Source organism: Porites lutea, chromosome 4 (assembly GCF_958299795.1).
Source record: "Porites lutea chromosome 4, jaPorLute2.1, whole genome shotgun sequence".
In the NCBI taxonomy this organism is placed as follows: domain Eukaryota; kingdom Metazoa; phylum Cnidaria; class Anthozoa; order Scleractinia; family Poritidae; genus Porites; species Porites lutea.
The window spans coordinates 39,217,608-39,245,457 of NC_133204.1; the positions used below are offsets into that span (position 1 = coordinate 39,217,608).

At 38.2% G+C, this 27,850-nt stretch overlaps 2 protein-coding genes across 3 annotated transcripts in view; one reads left to right on the forward strand and one right to left on the reverse strand.

Annotated features, from left to right (window-relative positions):
• Positions 1–27,850, reverse strand: part of LOC140933545 (annexin A5-like) — a 330,251-nt gene that overhangs the window by 176,100 nt on the left and 126,301 nt on the right. The window lies entirely within an intron of this gene.
• On the forward strand, positions 909–27,735 carry LOC140933539 (paired amphipathic helix protein Sin3a-like). 2 transcript variants are annotated; one of them, XM_073383129.1, is made up of 34 exons: positions 909–1,052; positions 3,372–3,621; positions 4,441–4,504; positions 5,483–5,548; positions 5,785–5,891; positions 6,653–6,848; positions 8,639–8,770; positions 8,993–9,046; positions 9,613–9,735; positions 10,053–10,085; positions 10,696–10,797; positions 11,219–11,300; positions 11,604–11,692; positions 12,534–12,620; positions 13,214–13,332; positions 13,484–13,605; positions 14,736–14,928; positions 15,030–15,051; positions 15,166–15,236; positions 15,393–15,479; positions 16,193–16,273; positions 16,954–17,041; positions 17,225–17,320; positions 17,988–18,240; positions 18,712–18,752; positions 19,424–19,486; positions 20,064–20,247; positions 21,062–21,168; positions 21,625–21,807; positions 22,484–22,567; positions 23,085–23,179; positions 23,640–23,753; positions 24,587–24,737; positions 25,837–27,735. In XM_073383129.1, exons 2-34 carry the CDS (start codon positions 3,431–3,433, stop codon positions 26,113–26,115), a joined length of 3,759 nt encoding a protein of 1,252 aa, XP_073239230.1. In that variant the 5' UTR covers positions 909–1,052; positions 3,372–3,430; the 3' UTR covers positions 26,116–27,735. The 2 variants fall into 2 exon arrangements, with proteins under 2 accessions (XP_073239230.1, XP_073239231.1); XM_073383130.1 differs by having other exon boundaries at positions 12,537–12,620.

Genomic DNA, 27,850 nt, shown 5'->3' on the forward strand with positions numbered 1-27,850 from the left:
TTCAAGCTTCTTCCTGTTTTATCTATTTCTAATTACTTTTAGGTTTTTTTCACTTATATTTTTGCTTCATTGAATCCAGATCCAAGCCAAGTGTTAGCTACAAAATGTTAAACCCCTGAAACAGTAAAAGGTAGTTGACAAGGGTAGTTCTTGGATTCCCCCTATAATAACAAAATAATATTTTGTTGCAGTGTTAGGTGCCAGGATTATCTGAAAAGCAAACTGATGACTCTTTCACCCTTCCCCCTTTTTCCTCCCTTTAAAAAATACCACTTAAACAAATTAATCCTGGATATAGATTAGGAAATTTTGCTGAATACTGTAAATGTTTATACAGCCTCCTTCCCACTGTTGTGTTAAACTGAGTGCTAATTTTGCACATATCAATGCAATGTTAATTAACATGGGTCACTGGCATCTGTTTGCTGGATCTTTATAGAACGGACACTGTACATGTCAAACCACATTGTACTTCAAGTGTATTGAAACAAACTTTAAAACTAAGCAGTTGATCAGCCTGAAAAAGACAACTGAAGAAACTACAGCAGGGATGAGGGAAGAAAAAACATTTTTTAAATATTTGAAGTAGCACAATCCTTTTCCTGCTATCAGACTTTTCCTTGTGGTTTGGGTAAAGATGCAGAGAGATATGATCGGGAGAGGGTCAGGCTATTCGAGAGTAATACAATTGAAATAATTCAAAGTGGGCAGACTGCAAATTATAGTAGTTGGTAAAAAATATAAGACCTTCATCATTTTTTTTAATACTTCCGCTCCCCTACCGGAAGTACCGAAAAGAACACCAAAGGGGGCGGGCCCTTAGAAGTCACGTGTCAGTCGGCGGGAATATTTTGAATCGAAAATAACATCATCTGATTGGCTTCTCCTGTGGAGTGTGTGACGTCAACGGCTCGCGGACTGTTCGCTTGCGAGCGAAAAGAAGTCAAGGGAACGTTTACGACTGAGTGTTCTGTATAATCCTTAAAATTTTCGGCCATCCTTGGGTTTTCGAAGTGGAGGTGCCTTCATCTTGACTAGGGAAAACACTAAATGTAAGTTGAATCGCATCATTGTAGTGTTATTCTGTTTTCATTTTCATGACACTGTCGTTTTGCACCATAGTCTGTTATGTTTTTCAGTGCATGACAGTTTGTGGATTACAAGCCACAGTAAATTGTTTTCCTGCAGGTTTCGGTATATGCATTTTTGTAGAACATATATCCTTAGCGAAGGCCCTGTTAAGCTAAAACAGAGACTTGAAAAAAGGCATAAACATCAATGTTTACGACCTGATCGTGTGGGAGTGTGCAGTATAATTATATTACATGAATGGAAAAGAATTTCGATTCCTTTGCGTTATATTCCTGCTGCTGTTATCGACTTGCCTCCATTTTCCCCCTTAGTTTTAAGTAAACATGGATAGAGAAGGTTTATGCTTTTCAGTGCTTTAAAAAGGACACGAAACTTGCAAGTGCGTCGATCTGCTTGAGCCTCGGAATTCCATTTCCTGTCGGCAGTGTCAGTGAGTGGATTTGTAGTTTCGCGCCGACGTAATCGGTTGTACTACGCTAGTGTTCCAATCCTTTCCTATTTTCTAGCTAGCAGATAAAAGACATTGTTTGTGTTTTGTATTTTCAGTCTCTTTTTGCTTTGCTTTTTTGGTTTAGGCTCGATTTACTCGAGTCGGAAGTTGAAACTTTTGTGGTAATCGATCGATCGATCGACAGAACCAGTTGTGTCGTGTCACTTCATTGATTCCCTCTGTCTTCATGTTCTTTGACACAATAAAACCACCGTAGTATTGCCCAGCTTTATATTGTATTCAGATTTTCCATTTTTATTATGAAAATGCAGTTGATACTGCATAATCGTTGTGAAAAAAATCTTTGCCTGTATCATCTCCCGGCCTCAACGGTTGTTTACATTGAAGATTCCGTGAACTGGCTTAGTTATATTCAAACAATTTTATTCGTGTTGCGTTTTCCTGAGCTAAGACTCCGTTCTAAATGGTTTAGGAGATTAAATGGATAGGCTGTATGTTACGCTATCTTGACTTAGTATTTCTCTTTTAGTCTCTATTTAAAATTTCAGCAACAAAATACTGTCACGTCGAAAACATTAACAAGCTTATCTCTTCCTTTACGAGTCAAAAGCGTAATGATATTTGATTTCAGTTTTTCGTTTTGCTACTTTAGTGCTTTTAAATGTTATTGATGTTGTTTCGTTTTGTTTATCATGGATGCACGATTCGACATGCAGTAATTTTAACTGCATTAATTTTTCTGTTTGTGTGACATAAACATACAGCATTTAATACAACTGCAGGATGAATTGTAGTCGACCTTGCCCGTTTTGAAAAAGGTTGTTACTCGAGAGAGATGTGCCCGAGCGCGTTGTCAATGAAACTTTTCCTTGAACAAATCCAGTAAATTACTTCAAAATTGCCCATGCCTATTTTGTCATGGCTTGAAGGTCATGTACATGTACACGGTGGGCTGTGATGCTTCAGTGGCTTTCAACCATATCTACCGACACTGGTCTTGTGGCATGCCACGTTCAAGTTAATGTTGTAGGAAGGAAAACGATATTGACACTGGTTCATTTTAAGAATTGGAGAGAATAAATCAAGTTGCAAATTTTTGTGATCATTAGCAAAGGTCAATGGGGAATGTTTTGTGCCTCAAATATATCATACTGAAGTTACTGACAAACTTTTGTACCTGCATTGCTTTTATTTCACTGTTATTCACACGCCTTCATGCAAAACTTTAAGTGGTTTTTACATAGGTACTCCATTTGTTAGCTACAAGTATGATGTCAACACTCTTGTCTTTAGCCATACAGCATATTTATTTTTCTTGTAAAATGGCTCTGGCATGGTGCTAGACATGCACTGTAATTTAATTTCTACTTATTTGACCCGAAAGTCACCAACTGCAGGGATACTTTCCTGTGTGGTTTCCTCATTGCAAGATCACAGCTACATATTGTCTTTATCAACCTAGGTACTTAGATGCATGCACCTCACTAACTTGCTATTCATAGTAAAATTTACTCATCCCTCTTAAATGATGCCAACAGCCAGCTCTTTTTCTTCCCACATCCATTTATGTTTTGTCTCACTTGTATAACTTTATACTGGAATTTGCTTACAAGTCACAAACAACAACAAATACATCTAAAGTTCGTTCCATTCACTGCTTCTTTTAGCCTTTCTTCTTTTGAGGAAATTTTTGTGAGTTCTTCTATTTAAGGCATGACGTGTGAGCTTCTCATCCTGGGGATATAAAAAAAGACAGTTTGAGGTTGTTTTAACACTGTTTATTTACTTTGTTTGCAATATAAACCTTTTTTTCGCCTTATTATTTTAGATAAACATCCAAAGGCTCAAGCCACATCATACTGTTTGAATGAGGCTGTGGAGCAAGACATGAAGAGGGTCCGTCCTGAAGACCACGACGGTGTATATGGTCAAAACAGGCAGAGTTTCCGCCCTCCCCCTGTTCTTGCCCCAGCTCCTGTTGGCATGACAACTAATTATGAACAGCTGCAGCAAGATGGATTAGGCGGTTTGGCACAATTTCCTGGGGCAGCGCAGATGGCAGGAACTCCAGGTTATCAGTGAGTATCTTATGTTTCAGCTAGTTGTTTTTTTGTTTTTTAGTTTTTTTGTCATCTTTGATAGTGGAGAAACTTCTTCAGACAAATTTTTAGAGGATAAGCACAAAAGAGGGACATTCACCTTACTCTTTACTAGAATGTTGAGTGCATGCTCTCTGATTGTCTCCTAAGTGTCAGTTTGTTTAACTTAGTGAGAGTGGGGTGGGGGGGGGGTAGTCAGAGGAAGGGGAAGAGTCAAAATGCAAGTATAGCATATTTATAATTAGAAACAATTGTGTTCCAATTTCATGTTACAGTGGTGGTCCATTTTTGAGTTTGTATCAGTGTGGATTTATTTGCTGTTTATGTGTTTAGCCATTGCACCTGTAATAGGTTTTTTTCACTGGGCAAATGCTCCATTTATATGAGTATGCGGCAAATTTTTTATCTATTATATCTGATTCTTAAGCAATACTAATGTTTTTTTGTTTTTTTGTTAAATTTGTGTACACATAAATAAATTCCTTTTTTTTTTAGAGGAGTACTGATAACATAATTAATGATTTCCCTACGCGTTGGGTCAATGCAATTTTTTTCTGGCTGTGTTTTTTTCCTCCCCTCAAAACAGTGTTGCATAGTAAGCAGTCAAATCAGTGAGCTAAGACAAGAAAACCATAAGGTGTTATGGTTTTCTTATATTTTGTTCTTCCTGTATTCTTGATCTGATTATTGCAGGATTATGATTATTTTTCGTTTAGTAATAAGTGATTAGTACATGTACCTGCATGCTTTGCTGCTTTACACAACTGATTTTGATTGTGTTTTCTGTTTTATTTTCAGAGTTCAATCCCAGACTTCACAGTCACATCCTCATGTACAGAATCCAGCTTCAGCCCATCACCAGGTGAGTTGATCTATTATCCACAGAATTCATTGTGCTTTCATGAAAATTGTTGAGGGGTAATTTGATGATCTACTATTTTATTCTTGCATATGGTTTCACAGGAAAAATATTTTTTCAATTGTGTCCACCTATGGTTTACATCCCCCAGTTATTCAAAAGGAATATAATGCACACCATTAATGGATATATCTCTATCCAGTGGATAGTGCAGTTGGTTTCCTTAATACTTATCTGTCAGATAGTTAACAATTAATGAATGAGGCTGAGTATCTTATGAAGAATTATGGAGATCGAGGAGGGTGTTATCCGTCGAGGCCGTAGGCCGAGGCGGATAACACCCTCCTTGATCTCCATAATTCTTCATATGATACAAAAGCTGAATTCAATAATTGTTTTATTATTCATTCAAAATAATTCCTAGTTTAAAAACACAGCTAAAACATGCTTACCTCTATTGATGTTAAGTTCTCCTATAGTGCACGTTTAGGGTTGCTCAGCTCCACAAATATTCTCCAAATAGCAGATGTCGCCATTCGAGTTGTGTTCTTGCTGTTCTTGCCATGTTTTTAGCTATAATTTCGCCCAGTTCTTACTCTTGAAACGAGTGAAATGTCTGCCATTTTTTGTTTTCACAACCAAAACAACTCAACCTCGTCCCCAGGTCTTCTCGGTTAACGGTACATTAACCTGCAAGAACGCTGCATTTTTGACGTCATTTCCTCGTTAAACACAGAATTCTTCCAAATTTGGTCACCAGTAACTGGTTATGGTGAATTATGTGTATCAGAATTGGGGAAATATTTTGAATGAATAATAATGATGTCTAAACAGAGGATAATGCTATCCAAAGGATAAATATCTATCCAGTGGACAACACATTGATTTCCCTTATACGTATCCTCTGGATAGCATTTTATCCAATGGATAACGCTATCCAATGTTTGAACAACCAGGCCCACTATACTGTTTATATTTCAGGGCCAGGCTCAGGTGCATGCACAAGCTCAGGCTCAAGGACAACAGCAGCAGTTCCAACGATTAAAGGTAGATTTCTTGAAGTGTGAACCAAAAAAAGTACTATCCAGAAGTTCTGCTAAAGTTCCTTAATATGGGTACAAGCTGTATAGGGAAAAGGTTAAAATATGGTGTTTGATCTTCATGTTATTTCTTTGTTGTTGATAACTTTGTTGCAATTCCTTGTTTTTTACCAGGTTACACCCGTATTAGCGTATGCAGATAATCTTTTCATTCATTTATGGTGTTTTTATTAATTTTGTAAGGTGGAGGATGCCCTGTCATACTTGGATCAAGTCAAACTTCAGTTTGGAAACCAGCCACAAGTGTACAATGATTTTCTGGATATTATGAAAGAGTTTAAATCTCAAAGGTATCTTGAAGCATATATTCAAAGCAAAACCCATTTTAAAGTTTCATACTAAGAAAAGGGGGTTGGCTTTATAAATAATTCTGTCTATTTCCCTAGCTGTTTTTTGCTTTCTTTATTTGCCACACATGATTGCTAAGGACAGTGGGCAGAAAAATAATTTTCACATCCTGCCATCATTTATTAGTTTAGAAACAAGATGTAACTGGACCGCGTTAACTTTTGCAAAGACTTTTGGGACTGTTACTAAGGAGAGGGAAAAAATTGGCCAATAGCTCACTGGCGTGTCCCCAGTAACAACCCAAGAAACAATTGCAAGGCGCATTTCAACTCCAGTTCCCTTTCCGTTTCTAAAGTGACTAAGCCAATTGACTAATGTAAACGGCAAGCTCTGTGATTTTGATGTCGTTTTGAAGAGGAAGAAGAAGAGGTCAATGCAGTTTTTTTCTGGCTGTGCTTTTTTCCTCCCCTCGAAACAGTGTTTTATGCTAAACAGTCAGATCAGTGAGTTAAGACAAGAGAAACATAATGTGTTATGGGTTTCTTATACTCTGTTTTCCTGTATTCTTGATTTGATTATTGCAAGATTATGGTTATTTTTTGTTAAGCAATAAGTGATTAGTACATGTACCTGCATGCTTTGCTGCTTTGGACAACTGTTTTTAGTTGTCCAAAGCGGTGTTAGAAAATGGAACAGATCCCATTTACGAATTGTTTTGTATAATTTTTGCCTTATGTTCTTTTTTTTTATTATTATTCCCCAGTATTGACACCCCGGGAGTCATAAGCAGAGTATCATCGCTTTTCAAGGGGCATCCAGAACTTATTGTAGGTTTTAACACCTTCCTTCCTCCTGGATACAAAATAGAGGTGCATGCTAGTGACCCTGGAACTGTATCAGTTACAGCACCAAATGGACAGTCACAGATCACCACTCTCATCCAAACTAATCAGCATCCGGTAAGGGTATACTCAAACTGGTAGGATTGAAACTTTATTCCAGTTGGCTTATTTTATTAACATGTACCAGTGCTCGACTTTCAGAAAAAAATCTCGGGGCCAACTGGCCCCCAAGTTTTCATTTTTGGTCGCCAGAACAAGTATTCTAGTCGCCAAAAATTATATTTAAGAACTAATGGGATAAAATAAACTTAACATCTTTAACTTAGCCTTAACAGAAAATGAATGGTTTAGACTTCCTTTGAACTTTCTTTCGAATGGTTTTCGCTGACGCTCGATTACCAGCCGGTGTTCTGTAAAATGAATCCGCACTCAAGCGTAAATCTCCTCAAACAGGTATTCAAGCTTAAGGTTCAGGAAATGGAATACACATTAAAAAAACAAAATTTAGGAATCACCAAAAAACTTATTTGGGTTATGAAAGAACAAAATCTGCAAAATTTGTTTTGCGTCCCATGTATTTGCATGTTCAGAACTGAACATCAGTGAAACTTCATCTATTGCGCGGTTGCCTAACACGTGATCGAAAGTCTCCAGAGAGACCAGAAAGAGGAAACGTTGCTAATATTTTCGGGCAAAGAAGTTGATTTCGCGAGAAGTCTGTTAGACAAACAGCATGACTTCAACTTTACTTAATTAGAAGTCAATAAAATACGGCAGAGCTTTTATTTGCGTCGTCACGCTCAACAGAAATTTGCGTGAAGCTGTTTACAAGAATTGCGAAGCTCGAGAAGTAAGCGCCGTTCGTTCTCGATTAGCTTCGATTAGCTTGAGCTTTTATCAGACTAATCTGCTATCGAGTCCGCAATCGAGATACATGTTCGACATAAAGAAATTGTTTTAAATATCGATGCGCTAAAAGTCATTCCTGGAGAAACACGGAAACATGTTGAGAATTGCGATCGATTTGTCCGAAAGTGAGAAAGTCGATAAGTCTTCCGTCGAATTCATTCATTTCACAATCCTCTTTCAAGTAAACGTAGATTAGAGTGTTGGAAGAAATCGTTAAAGCCTTTAGACAGATCGTTAAAACGTTTAGACAAACCGTTAGAGCGTTTGGGCAAAACGTTAGAGCGTTAGAAAAACCGTTAGCTATCCGTAAGTTGTGTAAAGGATAACAAATTATCATTAGTGTACGTTTACCCAAAGAAGAAAGTCACCTATCTTGGGGGCCAGGTTGGCGACCAGGCGTGAAAATTTAGTCGCCACTGAGTAAAAGCTGGTCGCATTGGCTACCCCACGGGTCGCAACGTCGAGCCCTGTGTACGGTATGTGTTTAACAGATTATCGGCCCTGCCTAAAATTACTGTGACCTAAATCATAATTTACAAATTGAAACATATTATCTATTAGGTTTGTGTTAAAATTGATTACGTAACGGATCAAGGGTGAGGTTCACCATTGGAGACAGCACTGCTGTTCTTACCACTTTGGTTAGACGTCTCTGATCAACACATGTATAACTGAACAGACACAGCAAAAAGCATTCTATTTGTTTTCTCCTATAACAGAAAAGAAAAAACCTAGCTGTGAAGGAATTGTTTGTGGGCATTTTCCAAATCAATTTAGTTATTTTTTTATTTCTTACTTGGTCACATCTTGTGCTTATCTTCAAGACTTTCAGTGTTAAATTATCCTTAATAGTCATGTTTAGATTTCTAATCTTTAAAGCAATCAAAAATTCTCGACAAAATTCAACATGTGTTTGTATTCTTTCAGGTCATAGATCATAATGGCTTGACAGAATGAATAATTATTGATGATAAGGTTTATGTTATGAAAAATTATAGGTCCATCAATCAAGTAGCCAACAGGCACAGCAACAACAGCCACCTCAGCAGAAACAACAACAGCAGCAGCAGCAGCAGCAGCAGCAACAACAACAACAACCCCTTCAGTCACCTACTGCTCAGCAAGGACAGGTATATACCACTGTTATACGTATGCTGTAGACACTCCAGCAGTTTGAGCCATATTCTATATTAGTGTTGAAAGTATGAAGAACAGTGATAACATTTACTACAGTTAATGTACTGATTCCCTGCAGGATTTCAACCCATGACATAATGTTAAAAGTGTACATCTAGTCTGTAGGCTTAAATCTCATTGCTGACTGTGCTTAAGAACTGTTTGTTTCTTTGTAGGGTCAACAACCTGTAGAGTTCAACCATGCCATAAATTATGTAAACAAAATCAAGGTTAGTGCAGATGTGTTGTTATTTCTAGCGATAGAATATTTGACTCTGGTCCACTAAGAAACTGATGCTGTGGGCTCTGACTTTCAGCTCTTTAAAAAATGGCTGGTATTCTTCAGGTGTATGAACCTAGAATTACAATTACATATAAAAGAAGGATGCTGGGTAATTATACAAACAAAACCCTCTACATCTCCAAATTTATCAGGGCTCATGAAAAGTTCCTTAGAATGAGCAACTATTGAGGTTCTTCAAACCTGAGAAATTGTTTTTTTTTTTTTACAACAATGCCCCACAAAGCAAAGCTGTCACAGTGAATAACACTGGAAAAATCCTTTCCCGCCTGATGCGTCCGAGCTGACGCAGATGCTCGTCAGCTCTGACAGGTACCCTCGTCCAACCTGACGCATCCATTGCATCAGTTTCACGTTTGCATTGTTCCCTTTGTTCTGGCCTGCACTGTATGTAGGTTAATTAGTCAATCAATCTTTATCAACACATGATAAAAAGGAAACTGAAGGGTGAGCCAACAATTGCAATTGATATTGTGATGGTAATCTTTATTTCAGAACCGATTCCAAGGGCAACCTGACATCTACAAGGCTTTTCTGGAAATTCTTCATACATACCAAAAGGAGCAGAAAAACATCAAGGAGGCTGCCATGCAGGGAACTCCACTGTCTGAACAAGAGGTATAACTTTATTATATTCCTTTCTTTTTGGAAATTGAAAGTTGCATTTCTTCTGCTTAGTGATCAATGTTCTTCATCAATATCAGGCAATGATGTTGACTGGGCTCACATTTTCTTCTGTGATGTGCTAGTAAGATGTGATTACTGGACATTCTTTCATGAAGGTGCTTCCTTTAGGGTTCAATGCCTTGTTGGTCTCTGTCCTTATGTCTTTTTCTACTTTTAATTAGGACATTTACATCTACCTGATAGCTTGGTATTGTTAGGTTACTGCAACATAATTGATGCTTATGTCACTGTCTTTTTTTTGTTTTTAGATCTATATGAGAGAAGCTAAACTTGCAAATGAGGTAAACAAAAAAATTTGTTTTTGTTGTATACCCACACTGGCAAATGGCTACTGATAGACAATTACTCCATTTGCTTGGTCTTTGTATACAGTCAACTCCCGCCTTGCGTACACCTTGCTATAACGGACATCCCGATAATACGGATAGCAGCTAAATCCCAAGCAAAAGTAAATCATAGATGTTTGACTGAAATAAACCCCCGCCATTACAGACTCTTGCTAATGAGGACACTAACTCAAGGTCCCTACAGTGCCCACTATAAAGGAAGTTGCGGTAACTCTGTTTACACCGCTGCTCATTGTGGAGGGAGGTTTACGAGTGGCTTTGTAGTTCTGGATTTCAGCTCATTTACCTGAGGTTCAAATCCCACTGTTTGGGGGCCTCAGTCTTAACTACCTGGTCACCAGTACTTCTGTCATAAAGTCTTTGAAAAAGAAAAAACGTACTTCTGTTGCTGAAACAAGTTTAAATCAATATCTTTGGGTTTAGAGTAAAATGTTAAAGGTGCTCTCATTACATTTATAAAAGCTATTTTATGAGTTCAAACAATCTGTAATCTTAGTTGTAGAGAGCTAGGGGTAGGGGTCTCAACTTCTGTTTCTTGTTGCAGGTCTATCAACAAGTTGCCAAGTTGTTCCAGAACCAGGAGGATTTACTCCAAGAGTTCAGTCAATTCCTTCCTGATGCAAATGGTGCAGCCTCCATGCCAGGGGTAATTTCTTCATTATTTTGATTTTAAAATTATATCCCCCTGAGGGTAATATAGAAGATGACTTACCTTTTAGTTCCAAAATAAGTGTTGAAATATATCAGGTTTTTAGGGTGTGAAAATAACCTTTCCCATTTGGTGACTTGAACCCAAGTTATGTTCTATACAGCTTAAAGGTAAAACATTTGGTATTATGAAGATCTTTGGCTTGACCAATTCAACACTTTATATTCTGCATTCAAATACTGGCTCCTAATCACGTTGGAGTCATGATTAGTCCCCTGAGTTGTCTCAGATCAGCCAAAGCAATAATTTTATTGTTCCCTTGGTCTTAACTTAAGGTTGGAAACTGTTGCCAGATGCCAGATGTTGTTGTGTTTTGTTTACTTGTCTAGCACAGGTTTTATTTCTTCTTTTTTTCCAGGGTCTGTTATCATCAAGTAGACTTCAGTCCCATTTATCATCAGCAAGAAATGAGTATGCTCCTCCTGCCAAAAAACCTGCAGGTTATTTGAACTGAATTAATTATGATTGTGTTTGTTGCTTTGCATTGTGAATCCTTCCCCTAAAATAGTTGTGCTTACTAAGGTTGCGTGAAGGAAGGTCCTAAGTGATTTTTGATCCAACATCAAATTCTCCACATGATTTACACTCATACATGGTAAATTTGAAGGAGAATCTTGTAGTTTATCAGTCACCTGAGCCTTTATTTCAGGCACCTCGTCAGTCACAGGTGACAGTCATACTTGTAATCAAATTACAGTCGTTATTCTATACAACATGTAATAATTCTCAAATATTCTTTGCAGTGGGATTAAATTCATCAAAGCGCATGTCACACCAAATAAGAAGAAATTCAAACAGTGTGTCATCATCCCCTACTCATCCTCAGGCAAAGGTAGACATATAAATTAATAATAAAAGAAATTCTCATTTTATTAGCACACACCAAAGTTCACCTGCAGTTGAACCTACAATAGGCTTTTCTAACAGGAAGTGCATACAAAATTGTCTGTGAACAATCAGGGATTTCAATAAAAATTGAAGTAGCCAGCAGGTGAATAGATTAGCCGACTGTATCAAAACGGGGCCGTTAGTCCCCTTTTTTAGGGGCGAGAGGGGGCCTGGACACGTTGTGCCCCAGAAAATTGTGAAATTTCAAGCCCTAAAATGCGATTTTCAGCGTTCTGTGGACCAAATTTGAGGACGAAAGAGTGTGTTTTTCATTGATGAAAATGTAGCTTTGTAGTTATCAGTAACACAATCAATTCCTACAAGCAATGAACAAATGATGAAAACTAAATGAGGCACTTTTGCATGTAAAAAAATTTTGCATAAACCTATGAAGATACTTGTGAAAAAATGACTGAAATAATTTTATAGCATTCACATGACTAAAGCATAATGTAAAACCAGTGGGCCTTTATGAAAGCACATCATAATTACGTTTTCATTCAGACTTTATGAGATATTTTTAGTTTACATCATTATTCAAACTAGTTGCGTCTTCTTTCTAGAAAAAAAGTAGCCGACCTCTATGAGCAAAGTAGCCGAAGCGTTTCGTCGGCCGTCGGTGCATATTGAAACACCTGACAATGAACAAAAATGAAAAAATAGTGGGGCCACAGCCAGGATTGATCATACTAAAATGTTGATAGTACATTGCAGATAATTCTTTTTCAAGTGGTTTGAATGTTAGTTTCCTGATCTATGCATCATTTTTTCCCCTCTTCACCTAGAAGAAGTCAAGAAGTGCTATCAAAGATGTGTCTTTGGCAGAAGCCCAAAAAGTTGGCACCTTCTCCGAATTTGCATTCTTTGAAAAGGTACAAGAAACCTTTTTGACACTCGGATTGATTGCAACGGCAGTCAGTAACATTGGTGTGTAGATGTGTTTTGTTTTGGTGAAAAGAGTGATGCTAAGCCATGGTTCACTGGCGTTTTGGAGCAGTTTTCCTTTTTATTATACACTAATTAACATAAATCAAACACAGCAGCCCACAGAGAGCCTAATCTTCCTTTGGTTTGTTACCTAGTTGTTGCATCTTTCTTGTTTCATGAAATATACATGTATGTACTGTTTATATAACAAGCAGGAGTGTATTATCAGGTTTAAAAACTCGAGGTGAAGCTGAGAGGTTTTCCAACTGATGATACACAACTTCGAGTTTTTTGAACAGCTTCAAAATCTCTTATGTAGATCAACTCATTCTTGCACTAATATTTAGATTTGGGGTTATTTGGGTCTAAAAATTGGACGTAAAGTTTAGGCGTGTCTTATTTCAGATAATGTATAGACACTCATGAAACAATTTTTGTTTTTGTTTTTTTCTTTATGAATTATTAATGAGGTTTTGAAATTCTATTTACTGCTCATAGATAGGAACCTTTGAGGTAATATTTCATACCTTTTTTGAAGGTGAGGAAGGCTCTGAAGAATCCTGAATTGTATAATAACTTTCTTCGCTGTCTTGTGTTGTTCAACCAAGAAGTGATCTCCAGAGCAGAACTTGTGCAGCTGGCTGCCAACTTTATAGGGTGAGCATCTTGATTAACAAGGACATTTTTTCCTCGTCTGGTTCACTCATCTATTTTGTGTCTTGTTCTTTCTTTGTTTTCTTCAGTGCCAGATTTGTCCCTATTTAGAGGTTCTTTTATCTAAAATTCACTCTTATTATTATCTCCTCAGTAAATATGCTGAGCTGTTTCAGTGGTTTAAGGAATTCCTGGGCTATAAGGACTCCTCTCCCATGGAGAGTGTGGCCAGCTTCAAAGAGAGAACATCTGGTGAACTCCATCATCTTGAGATTGGTATGTACCACTCCCTTTGACCTTGAATGTCTGCATTTTAAAAAATCTTAATTAAAATCTCAAAGTCAACCCCTAGGATTTTGCAGTAACAATTGTTTCTGGTACCATGTCATTACCGTGGTCTTAAAATAATGGAACTGAAAAATTGGTCTCCCAGTGACATTTTCAGCCTTCGGGATCAATTTACAGAAATTCACTATTTTTCCACAAAGATGCTTAACTAGTAGAGCAATTCTTAGTTATGACTTGGGTTCTATATGAAACTAAAATGTTTATTAGCATCTATCATCTTTCTATGGTTCACCATGTTGAATTGTTTTTAAAATGCATTGAACGTCACTGGTTTATGGCTTCCAGGGCCAAGAAAAAAATACATGACTTCCAAAAATTGAAAACATTTAAGAGGTGGTTTCACCTGAATTTTCACAGAGCCAAAAAAAAAAAGGTACAGATGGTTTCCCATCATCTCTGGGCACAGAAACGAAAGATTGTTTTCCATAAGAATTGAAATCCTTTGGCTTGAAAGTGTGTCTATCAAATGAAGCTCTTTACAAATTTAAATCTCAAGCAAGGAGGGGTTAGTCCATGTATGTACCACTGGTCATTGTATCAATTTGAACTTTGACACCTACCTTGTGCAGAGGGATGAGGTACTTCAAACCATACCAAAATTGCCATGATGGCTAGAGGATAACAAAAATTATTATGTTACTTTGACCAAACAGTTCCAAAAAGAATCCGGTTCCACTACCCATTCTGCCTAACTTCCTTCAAATTTAATTAATTCCACTTGATTTTCTGGGTTTTTTCACAAAATAATTTCCCACCGTAATGAAGTCTAGAAAATGCCTAGCTAACAAAAAGGAGAATTGGGTAAGAATACCAAGTGAACTGGGTTGGGGAATACAACAAAAGGAAACAGTCAAAAGTTTGCCTTCTGCATGCGTGTGCTCAAAACTCTAAACCTGTTACTCTTCACCAGGAACAAAAATATATAGCCAGGGGTCAATTTAATAAAACTTTTGCAAGTGTAATTTACAAGTGTAGTTATTGTTTTCAGACTCTAAAACAATGGCTGCACTTGTAAAAGTTTTATTAAATTGTCCCCCGATCTTTTTCTTATTGCTTAGACTATTCTTCATGTAGAAGATATGGTACAAGTTATAGAGCACTCCCTAAAAGCTACACTCAACCAAAGTGCAGTGGACGTACAGCACTGTGTAAGGAAGTCCTCAATGACACATGGGTATCTTTCCCATCATGGTCAGAAGACACACCATTTCCTGGAACAAGGAAAACACAATATGAAGAATACATATTTAGGTAAATAATTTATTTGAGACCTTAATATACACCATTTTCGTGTACAGGTAAATTACCAACATTTAAATTAGTGTTAAGCTCTCTTTTTTCTTTGTTTTCAGATGCGAGGATGAAAGATTCGAGGTTTGTTTGGAGTTAATTTTTGACTAATTAAATATTGTAAGCCTTTGACTTTTCTTAGAAGTTCACACTGAATATTTAGGATTCACACTTATTCAAAATCATAATGTTTTCCAGCTGGATGTTGTTTTGGAATCCAATCTTTCAACAATTCGAGTTTTGGAAGCTATTCAGAAAAAGCTTCAAAGGTAGGATTGATCTTCACTCAGCATTACTGGTCTAATGCTCCCTTTGTCCCTATTTTACTTTGTGTTTTCTCAAAGACTTTGGAAAGTCATGCCAAAATAAAAGCAGCCCCAAGATTACCTGCCATTTTAACTTGTTTTGTTTTTGTTTGCTTGCAGAATGCCAGCTGAAGAGCAAGCAAAATTCCGACTTGACAGCTGTATAGGAGGAACATCAGAATTCATCCACCGAAAAGCTATTCAAAGGTATTTATTCACAAATTCAGAATGTTTCAAAAGGGTGAGTGGAGAGGCTGAAGGTGTCTGTCAATCTTGTGTCTTATTCTTGTCTTGTCTCGCAATGAAACACAAAGTAATCTGCCTTTAACTTGGTAGAAGTCACAAACAGAACTCCTTCGTTTGGTTCTCTAGGTCTCTGTCATGAACAGTGTATGTCATTCCAGCTGAAGTACCCTTTTTTAGCAGTTTCTTGTCCCTGGTCTCTGCTCCTATGAGGCCATTACATCTCCATTTGATGTTAGTGCTAATTTGAATACATGAAAGTACTTAACCCTTTAAGTCCCAATAGTGACCAACATCAATTTTCTCCTAACAATATCCATACAATGTCAAGAGATACAGTTAAGAGAATTAACAAAATGATCACCAAAGAGAAAATACCTTGATCTGTTATTAAATTCTCTCAACTGATTCTTAAAGGAAATGTATAGAGATCAGTTTGGAGAATTTGTTTGTTGATATTGGGACTTAAAGGGTTAACAGACAGTGGTGAAAAAGATAATATGTTATTATCCATGGCTCAGTTTAAATCAACTTTCAGGGGTAAGGACCCGGACTTTTCCATCTTTAAGGACTGTACAGTCATTAGCTGGAAGTTTCATAAGAGGGAAATGTTTTACTTAGTTGAGTCACATCCAGTTCCTAACTTAATAGTAAACTGTTGTAATATTTTTTAACAGGATTTATGGAGACAAGGCTCCTGATATAGTTGATGGTTTAAAGAAAACACCTGCAGTGGCTGTGCCACTAGTTTTAAAGAGGTGAGAATTAGTTTTAAACTAGGGATTTTTTTTATCTGTGGCTGTTGTTATAGATGCAGGAAGGTTGTACAACCTTGCTTGTGTGACTCAGACTTCTCTGCGCTTGTCAAGGTATGTTTATAACTTGTAGTATCAAAGCTGTGCAATACAAAAATTAGGAGGGAAACCAACTTAATGAAGGGGGCAGAGCTTGGAGTGTCAGTAAACACTAGGGGCACCTTCCATTTAGTTGCGAGAATTTACAGGTCGGACAGATCCAGTACTAAAGAGAATTCCACCATTAATCCAGCCAGATCATTCTATTCGTAAATGGTATAGTCGACAGTGGTGGGAATTTGCCATTTAAATACCCAAAAATACAAGAACCTGTTCAGCCCGGCAAAGAAAAATAGGTTCTTGTACAAAAAATCACTCCAATTTTGACGGTCAAAATTCTGGATTTTAATCATGAGAAACTTCTGAACCTATGAGAGGCTGTTATTAATTTTGTTATAACAGTATTGTTAGATTCCTCCCAAATTATCTTGATTGAATCCAAGTGTATTTCCTAAAGAAATCTGTATAAGGAGGTATTTATGATAACCACTGCCAATTTAGTTTGAAAAGTAATTTTTTATGTTATAGGCAGTATAAAGAATCTTATCCTAAACCCTGTCATAATTTTTTTTCTTCATCTGTAGATTGAAGACCAAAGAGGAGGAGTGGAGGGAGTCCCAAAGACAATTTAATAAAATATGGCGTGATCAAAATGAAAAATATTATCTCAAGGTAAAAGGAAGACATACAAACAAAAAGCAGCACATGTTGCTGCTTTCTCTGTATAGGAATAAGTGTTTTTTCCTTTTGTATGTTCTCCTTTGAGTAGAAGGCCAGGGCTGTCAGTAAAATTTTAACATCCCAAGTATATGCAATTAATTTTTTAACCTGTTGTATTTTTCTTTTCTATTGCAGTCCTTGGATCATCAAGGGATCACCTTCAAACAGAATGACTTAAAGTCCATGCGATCAAAAAGTCTGATTAATGAGATTGAGACTATTTATGATGAGGTGAGTAGTTGTCACGATATACGTGTATGACAGCTTTACTTGTTATTGTGATAATGCCTGTCTTCAAAGCTGGTAAATTTAACTACCACAGATTGTGTTAAACAAAAGGATCAAGCAATACAACTCCCAGCAAGACCTTGTTGTGTGATTCTTGTTTTATGTAATCTGTTCCTGTACTTGTATACAGAAAGACCAAGCTTGAAGGCTTCTTTCAGCCATGATAGAATTATTGAAAAAAAATGTAACTGTGTCAAATCCAGCTTGAAGAATGCAAATTACCTTGTTAGTGAAACTTTAAAGTAATTTCCAAGTGGCATTATGACATCAGTGTTCACTATTTTTCAAGTAAACAATACACTTGTGGAAAATGTCTGCTCAGCAACAAGGGGAAGACTTCAGTTTATCCCCTTGTGTGAACAAAACAATATAGTTTTAAAGCCATTTTCTAGATAGCACTTTGAAAGAGACAAGTTTTAGTCTAATTTTTCCCCACCACTCCTTACTGTTTGACTGTTTCCTTGTGGTAGCATAGTAACATTTGGCAGTGCTAAGCCACTTTTAGCTTTCGATTCATAGAAATAGTCCTTCAGTTTTTCAAGTAGCAGTAAATCTTTTTATGTTCCCCCTTCAAGTGCTTGCTCATTTCCTGAATTATTTTCCTTTACAGAGAACAGAACAAGCTGCAGAAGGTAATGGGGATGCCACTGGTCCTCACTTGGGCTACAGCTATCAGGATAAATCTATTCTAGATGATGCTGCTGGACTGATTGTTCATCACATGAAGAGACAGACCAGTATCCACAAGGAAGACAAAGCCAAGATTAAAGTGCTGCTGCATTGCTTTTTGCCAGACTTGTTCTTTGCTCCCAGAGGCGAACTAAGTGACGATGAAGACTCTGTCAAGGAACTCAATGGTCTAGGTGAGTGGAGACCCTTGAGTCATAACAGTGCTAGGGCGTTTGAACCGATGTCAGTAACCCAAAGTCAACTTACATTTTTATGCAGCATCTGTTAATCATCGGTTTGTGATTAAAAGACCATGTTTCGTTATAATCTTTAGTAGTTTTTTTCAGATGGTTAGTTAAAGAGCAGTGAGGTTTTTGATCCTTTACAAAACTGAGAAAATTCACTCATGGTAATACACATTGGTTTAGTTTAATTTAGTTTAGTTCTAGTTTTTATACCCTTTTACTTGTCAGTAGTAGCCAGAGTAAGAAATCCCCCTCCCTCCCCCCGCCTTCCTAAAAAAAAAATCTGCTAAAGAGGTTTCGTTTGAATGGGTACATCAGAAGATTTGCCCATACATTTGAAAGTTGGAGTGACAAGGCAATGTCACCAGAAAGTGATGTAAGAGTAAAAGGTTCAAACTTTCATTTTTCTTTTTGTTTCAGGAAAACCTGAACTGACTAATGGTTTACCAGAAGCAGAAGCGGTAAGACATCACTTTAGTGACTTTCTGTCCTTTGGGACACTCCAATATGAACACTTTCATAAGGCTAAATTTTACTAGCTGTACATCTTAAAAGGGTTTGTACAGTGTCTTGAATTCTTGAAAAAGTCTTGAAATTTGCAAAGCAATTTTGTAGACCTGGAAAAAGTCTAGAAAAATGATAAAACGTCTGGATTTTTTTGCAAAGGTACAATTCTCATTCAATCTCGCCAGTAGCCAAGACATTCAATCACAACATGAGAATTTTCAGAACTCTCTTATGTCCACGTTGCACCATGTTTACTGTACGTTTGCAGTGTATTATGAAAAAAGCTTGGTCGTGTGTTTTTAAGATCTCCACTGATCAACTATTTTGTAACCTTAAGTCTGGAAAAATAAATTACCGGTATTGTTTTGGAAAAAAAGTGTGTAAAAAGTCTTGAATTTTGGATCCAAACATCTGTGCAAAACCTGTCTTTAAAACATTTGGTATACATCATTGCTGTTTTGGAGATATGTCCTTTCAAGAAAGGAAAATTATTTGCAGCTCTGCTAAAGCCTCCCAAACAGATAATACTTTATCTATTATCATAATTTTTTATGATGATGTCCTCTTCAGCATGAATAATAATTTTGCTACAATGTAATTTTCCTTTTCTTTTCTTATTTTGCAGGATGATGCCTATAACTTAATATTTGTAAATAACAACTGGTATTTACTCTTCAGACTTCATCAGGTAGGCCAAGATGTCAGTAACATCCTTAACATTGTAACTCTGACAGGAAGACTTGGAAATCTAGCCAGTCAAAAAGTGCTCAGAAAAAAACCTTCATAAACATGACAAAAACGTGCAAGAAGTATCATTTGAGAATAAGAAAGTTCAATGTGTCTTGAAATCTGACAAGGCAAGTTTCTGTGTTCAATGTTCTTGGTCAAAGTAATACAAAACTTGAGCATCACTGGAAGAATGAACAGATGTGAATTTTTCAGCTGTCCATAATCTCACAGGTTTTGTGTATATAAGATTTTCATCTCTTTATTTATTTTGTATATTTATTTCTTCTTGTGAACTTACTACAAGACTAGTAGAACAGATAGGGAAGAAGTACCCCTCGTGTAACTAAAACTGTGCCCCCTTTAATCAGCTAATAAACTACAAAAGGTGTTATCTGTGAAGAACAAAAGGAGATCTGTACCAAAGGCAAGAAACATGCTCTGTTGCCGAAGGACAGCACATAGCTGTTCCCTGTGCTTCAACTTGATAAAACAATTCTGACAATTCCTGTAACAGTACCTTGTGTGTGTCATTTTAGATGCTGTGTGAGCGGTTGCTGAAGATGTATCAGCAGTCCGTTATGATAGCGGAAGGTGAAGCATCGGATAAGCAGCAGAGAAAACAGGCCACAGCCATTGCATTACGACTGAAAGCACCCAGTGAGATAGACCTGGAAGAATACTATCCTGCATTTTTGGACATGATTAGAAACTTACTTGATGGTAAGTTGCTTGCTTCAAAATTTGTTGTTGTTTGTTTGTTAGCTTGTTTGTTTTTTTACTATTTCCTTATTTACTTCATCCTAAATGGCAGGAAAAGGGGGCTGCAAGAAGTGCAGAAAGAGAGTAAGAGTCCTTTGATGACTAGAAAGCTTGACCCGGCTGTAAATGAGACCTTCATAGGGCTCCACGAAGCGCTCATAACAATTTGTTTTATTGGGTAGCAAAACGTTAGGTGAATGCCGCAAACAATATCCCCAGACGTAAACACAATAGGTGTGATTTCAAAGAGTAGGAAGATGGTGGAGGTTTCTGAAAGTTTCATGGCTCCAGTTTAGGTGGTTAAACCAATGCCCCATTCACACCAAAGCTTAAACATGTTTAAAAGTTGTTTACCTAAACATGGTTTAAAATTGTGTGCTTTATATACTCTGCTTACTGACTTTTGGCTATTTTGCAAATTTCGCAAATTACGAATGAAATGATCACCAAAGGACAAAATTCTTTGATCTTTTATCAAACTCCCTTACTGTGAAAGTCACAAAACCGTGAACACCAGAAATATTTATGGGATGCTATTGTGTTGCGAGAAATAAGCCAATAAGGCGCGAGATAACTAAACCGCAAACAGCAACGGTAATTAGTTTGCGATTGTGAGGTTTGCTTGCGTATCCTGAACTTTATTGTAATTGGTCAGTACACAATCAACATTCCTGAAAATTTTCAGGTGTTCACGGTTTTCTGAGGTTTCTGAGTCAGTCTGGAGAATTTGTCCTAGGATATAATGCATGTGTTCTTTCTGTTTGACTGATTTCAGGTAATATGGACTCCACCAACTTCGAGGATACGTGTCGTGAGATGTTTGGTGTACATGCATACATCGCATTTACCATGGACAAGTTGGTTCAGAATATCGTTAGACAGGTAGGCACTTGAACCTTGGTTATGCGGCCACCCTTTACTTAGCAACCAGTCCCGAAAAAACCAGAGGTTTAATGAAGCATTTCTTCTTTATTAAGCGTCCACTGGTAATTTGTAGCTTCAGTGCACGTCATTTTCTTGTGGCAGCACTCAAGGGCGTATGCTCAAAAAATCATTCTTGCATGGCCTTTTTTTCAGTAAGACAAAGATCGAATACGTTTACATTGCTGTTAGAATTTGCCATCATCAAGTCAAGAAAAATATGTTCAGGGTAATTGTGGAGTAAAAATTTTAGCGTAATTTTCTTGACTTTTTCTATGATGTTCAGCAGAAGTGGATACCTCATTTTCAAAACTGTTAATGAGATTTTATTGTAGTTCTTTTAGTGACCTGTTTCAAAGGGTCAAATCTGCTGAGCAGATGACGTGTCGTCAACTTATAATGTGTTTCATCACTTAGCTTCACACGATTGTAACAGACGAGACATGTGGACAGGTGACTGAACTCTACCAACAGGAGCAAGGTAACCTGGCCACTGGAGGAAGCTCGGCTACTCAGCATACCCGTGCTGCATCTGAGTCAGCATATCAAAAAAGAGCAGAGTCCCTACTGTCAGACGAGAACTGTTACAAAATTGTTATTGTAAGTAACATAGACTCATAATTATTGTTGTTCTGTGATTAATGCACAGTTGTCTCCTAGTCTGGACCACAGACAAAACTTGACTTTGTTTAAGTCCGTCTGTGAAACAGCGCAGAAATCCTTGTTCCGAGCCCCCACCTGTGTACCAGGATTTGAGTACGCGCCATGATTGGCTTGTTAACAATTCCATTGTCGATTTTCCAATCAGGATGTAAGGAAGTTCGAAACGCACTTCCGGTAATTCTTTGAGTCCGTTGGGGGCTCAGAACAAAGATATCGGCATTGCTTCACAGACTTCACCAACTGGTGATAACCCTGACAAGTTTTTGGGATTTCTTTCAAAATTATTGCAAAAGGTGCTTGTACGTGCTCTCTTGCGGGCTTAGACTCGAAAGCTGTAATAGATGGAACCCTCTCACCTTTGCTACTCTTTGTGCCCTACCTCCCATCTTCTAAAGGTGCTCCTTCAAATCCGCATTGAACACAAAGAATTCATTTGCCACCGTTGCATTGCAGACTGAGCAAAAACGTTATTATCACTGTAAAATTTTTATGAAGCTCTGGTCTCTTCTTACAACAAGAGAACAGTGCAATTTCCGTTGCTGCCGACAATTGAATCACACCGTACACGTTTCTTACTTTAAGAGACTAACACAATTATAATCCTATTCAACAGCACAAAGATAAGAATATCTGCCGTCTGAGTTTGGAGCTACTGGATTCAGAGGACAATCACTCGGAGGATCCAGTGGAAGTTGAGGTAAAGTAAACCCCTGGTTTTTTTTTTTATATCGCTCAATCGTCTTGTTTTGGTTTCTCACATAATTACCTCACCAGCGTCTCAGGCCCGGTCCACATGTATCCGTTTTTGCCTGAAAACGGGGATTTTTTTAAAATCGGCGTCCACCCGTTGTGTTTTTTAATCTTTTTTGCCCGTCCAGTGGAAAACGCAATAGTTACTGAAGACGGCACCATCTTTGACGGGAGCATGCGCATTCTCTGGTACCCAAAATGGCGTTTTCAAAAATCCCCACTCCGGCGAGCGTTTTCGAAAAGATGCGTTTTCGGTGACCGTTTTGACCGGATACGTGTGAACGGTAGGCTGAACCGGAGAAAAAATCTTCATTCTCAAACAAAAACGGATACGTGAGGACGGTGCGTCGTGCCTCGTAAAGAAAAGGAACTATGGAATGGGGGTTACAGTCCTGAACAAACCTGAACGTGCCCTTTATATTTTTACCTAGCTCGAAGAATGAATGTTCTGTCCTCTTTTTCAGAAATGGAATGAATACGTGGAAAAATTTGTCGGGAGCGAAGAGGTGTCTACAGAAGTTAAGGATCATTTACAGAGCAAACCTATCTTTTTACCTAGGTAGAACTCAATGTATGATGTTGCTACAAGACACTCATTTTCGATGACTTATTTTAATACAAGGAAGTTTAACACAACAACATCACAGCTGTGCGCTGAAATTGACACTTCACGCCCTGACACAATTAAGTCTGAAAGTTTTGTAAAGGCTTTCTCATTTAACAGGGGCAACCTTGCGGCACTTTATTTTTGCTATTTCTATTATTCTGATTACTAAGAAAGGCGATAAAAAAATTTGAATTTTAGTGCGCCTGTATTTTGACTAAGATAAACGCAAGAATTTTGAATGCAATTGCATAGAATAGAACATGTTTGTTCTCTTTGAGAAAAGTATACTGGACTAATTGCCAAAATTGTGTCCGCAGAAACTAAGTGCCATGACGCAGGTGCCGATGTATCAAGTTAGTTATTAGGCCTCTCCACTGCGCTAAACGACTCGTGTTGGTGTGTTTCGTTTCAGAACGGTGCGCTCCAACTCGCGAATGAAATCCGCCACCCAAAACAATGAAAAGGAGTCCACTACGAATGATAACGGCTCCTCAACTGATGAGGCCGAGAGTGAAGGAAATAACAGGTATTAAAGAGTTCATCATTTCAGAAAGAAGCTGGTTACAAGTATCGTCCTTGTTCCAAAGTGAATCTCTTTGCGGACTCTGGTTTACAATGGCGTTGCCATTGTAACGTAAATGAACAGTGTCGCGAAATTTATCGACATTCAAACAGTGGAAACCGCCAGAAAACTGAGTGAAGGTTAAGATAACAGAGCAAAAACAAAAAAAGGCACGGATGGACAAACTTGAAGGAAATTTAAATGAGGTTAAATAAATATTTATTTCACACAGTTAACCACAAGGAACATGAGCGTGGTCAGCGGTCAGTCGTTTGGCTCAAGCGCGGTCAGCCTTGCTTGCGTCACCTCCATGTGCTCAGTACAGTGTTTTCGTGGCAGCCAGTTTCTTCGTTTAGCCTTTGGATCATTATTTTACCCCCCTCCCGAATTCTTCCACTGTTAAATCAGTGTGACTTGTGCCTTGTTCCTTTGGCGTGGGGGCTCATGGCTGTAAATCCTGGTGGGAAATTCAAATCGTTCGCCCCATTCCTTTTGGGAAGCTTAAGGAAATAAGGCTGTCGTTGGAGGCGATGCAGTTTCTACACCTTTAGTCTGTCCAGCCGATTTGGATACACTTTCTAGTGGGTCCTTTTTCCACATGGTCCAATTCAGTTGCTAGTTTTTGAATCGGATAGTTTGTTTTAATAGTAAGGAACCCTTGTCTCTGTTCTATAAACTCATAGTTTACCTCTACGCGTTGTATGTTCTTAGAGATATAAACTCACCAACAGTTAAAAGCTCTTTTTGCCACCGCTTGTCTGTCTAAAGGGTCCGAACGTTGTTTGTTTCGTTTCCAGTGAAAAAGAGGAAGAAAATGAGGATGTCGAGGACATGGAAGTGGAAAACTCAATGGAGTGCAAGCTGAGCTTGAATTCGTACAAAATTCGCTTTGTAAAAGGCAGCGAGGATTACTTGTACAGACGGCAAGCTTTGAAAAGAGCTAAGGAGGTTAGTTCTTCACTTTTTAAAAATAAGTGTGTAAAAAAATGTGTATAGCTGTTAGTCCAGAAGTCTTGTTTCAAACAGCTGCGATTTAATTCTAGAATGGGAGATGGCGCGGAAAAGAAAATGAGCCTCTTTCCTTTTCGCTAAAAAAGGAAGAAACGAACGAACACTGTAAACGATTATTTTAAAGACGCGATGAGACAAATCTCCATTTACCACCGCAAAGTACGAGTTGTTACCGTTGCCGTCGGGAACTCTATTCTGTGACCGAGCATTCGAGGGGAGGAGTTTGCACCCGCCCGCGAGCGGGGAGTCGCTAAGCTTTAAAGAAAGACCAGCGCCCGAAACGTCCACTTTTGAATCGCCTTTGGGTAGCCAATTGACGTTATTAACCCAGTTAATAATAATAATAGACTATTGCATTACTTGGACTCGCATGGGGTACACCTGGATTTCAAGTGAGGGGGGTGATCCAAGTATTTCTGGGTTTGAAATTTTCGATTCCGGGATTTTTCTGGGAAGGAAAATTTTTTTGGAGTGGCTTGAAGTAGGGATTTTTGAGTATTCAGAACAATCTGAACATTCGTGATAGTGCCCGCCTATACCGGCTGCGTAGTTCTGCGAATATAGTACATCCAAACTTGTTTTGCGGCCGTTTTAATATTTAACGTATTACATTGCATCTGTTTCATAAAAGCGGGGTGGTCTTGCTTAGAGTTGTCATTCTCATAGTGTTATTGTTGAAACAGCAGATGCTCTTGGGTGTCTCGAAAGTTGTTAGAATGGCTACTAGATGCGGAAAAGATAACTTCAGATGGCATGACGATTAAACAAACACGAATATTCGATTTCTGATTTTTTTTTCGTGCTATATCATTTAATGCTTCCTGGAAATTTTTAAGGCTCGGAAATTCACCATGAGATTTTTTGGAGGTAAATTTCTGGTCTAGGGATTTTTGGGGGGGTTTTGACTTTTGCCCATATTCGATCTTCCTCGTCACTTGAAATCCGTACCCCCACCACCCCCTGGGCTGGGACTGTTATTGTTTTCTTTGTCTTGGGCTTGTCATTTATTTAGTTGTTTTGTTTGTTTGTTTGACAGTGTCACCCGGTAGTGGCCAATCGCCTTCACTCCAGATTCCAATCATGGCTAAGTGACTGGGTGAAAAGTAACGTGACAGGAGACCAGGAGGGTCGATGTCGTGACTGGCTTCTAGGTAAAGTAGACGGGCTCCATCCCTGTACCACCACCTGCGAAGTTGTCACCAGCGCCGCCATTGAGCACAACAAATACTCCGTCAAGTGGGATAAGGATAAAAAGGACAAGCAAGAGGTTGCACAAAACGACAACAAAGAAAGTGAACAGAAGACTGCTTCGTAGAACTCACACTGTATTGTTCTTTTCCTATCATTCAGTAATTCAAACTAGCGTGATGAACGGTCAAAGGATGGCGTGATAGATAGGGTGCGTGACGAGCTCCTGTCTTGACGACGTCTCAGAAGTTTAAATCCGCGAACAATTTCTAGAGTGCGTCCCTTACATCAAAAAGTGGATTTCGCGTTAACTGACTTGTATTAGCAAGCAGGAGACCGAGTCGGTTAAGTGCAACTCGGCAGTGTTTCTTGAATTTACATCCGCTAATTTCTTGTCCGTACTCTTCTGTGTTGCTGTCCTTTCTAGACTGTGTATTGTAAATAGCACTACATACATATTGACTTCTAATTTTGATACATTTCTCGGCCATCCGAATGAATTTGTTCTCGGTCTGCCACAACGGGTTTTCTTTCGCTTGGATTAAAATCATGAGAAATACACAATTACCAGTTTCTTAAGCTAGCGATAGCACCAAAGTTACAAAAACAGTACTTAGAGACGAGCTTGCCTCACAAGATCATTCATTTTCTTCCTCTTTCTCTCTCTCTGTTGTCCATTCTTTGTTGAATTTTGTGAGTTTTGTAGATTTTTACTCAACCTTTTAGAAAGGACACCGCGTTATTAGATTGACGGCTTTGAATAATGACACAAAAATAGAGTGAATTCTATTCTTTAACCGTAAATGTGGCTCGAGTATTTTCATTTAAAGTGATCAGCGCTCTCGTAAGCAGTACGAGTCTCTGGGGGGGACTCTCTATGGGGGCGTGGGTGAAAAAAAAAAGCCCCCTAAAGCTTCCCCGCAGAGAGTTCGCCCGCAGGCTAGAGAAAGGCTTTTTTCATGTCATTTTTACGTAGGCCTGGCCCATTTCTGTCAATTCTTTTTAAAGAGAAGCACAACCTGGTCACATCACCTCAAATTTAACTTAGTACAACTTGTAGAAGTGCTGTTGTCATTTTTTGGCTACACACGTGACCAAAGGTAATGTTCTGCATGTCCTGTCCCCCGCCCCCCTCCCCCCCTCCCGCCCATCCTTCTCCCAGTGTTTTTGTGAATATCCTTCGTATATGGGCTAGTGCTTAGCCCCAATCATAGAAGGGAGATGGGAAGGGCTCAATCCTTCAGTGTGCCTGTTAATGCCGAAATATGTCTTGACTGAAAAACTGGTGAATTTGTCGCATGTCGGTATTCCGTGGAGGGTACGAATTGCATTCTTAATATTAGTTTTAATGAAAAGAACAATCTGCCTTGTTTTATAAGGTCCTAATTTGTTGTCTTGCAGTTCTTGACAACAGTTGGAGAGGGTTAACTTAATCGACTTAAATAAATCTTTGCTTTAATTACACTTCCTGTTAGATTAGGAAAGTAGTGTACAGTACAGACATACGTAAATCTAGTTATAGCTTATGCTTAAAGCAATGTGATGAACTTTGTGATTTTTAGACTACAGACACTTGACTGTGCAGAATAACTTGTACCAGGAAATGCAGCCTGTAATGCTGTTGTTAGATTTATATTAAGATGTGAATCCTGTGTTATGTGGTCAGATAATTTATTCGGTGGGCCTGACCTTCTTTTACAGATATTTATCGTATCGAATAAAACAAACCTTACCAACTTTGTCTTAACGTTGTGATTCGTATTCGGTCAGTGTAAAACGCAGACTGCGGATAGCCTGCGTAGCTGGCGGTATTGTGTGGGTGCGAGATTAAAGTTTTGGCGGCGGAGCCGTGTTCCAGAAAA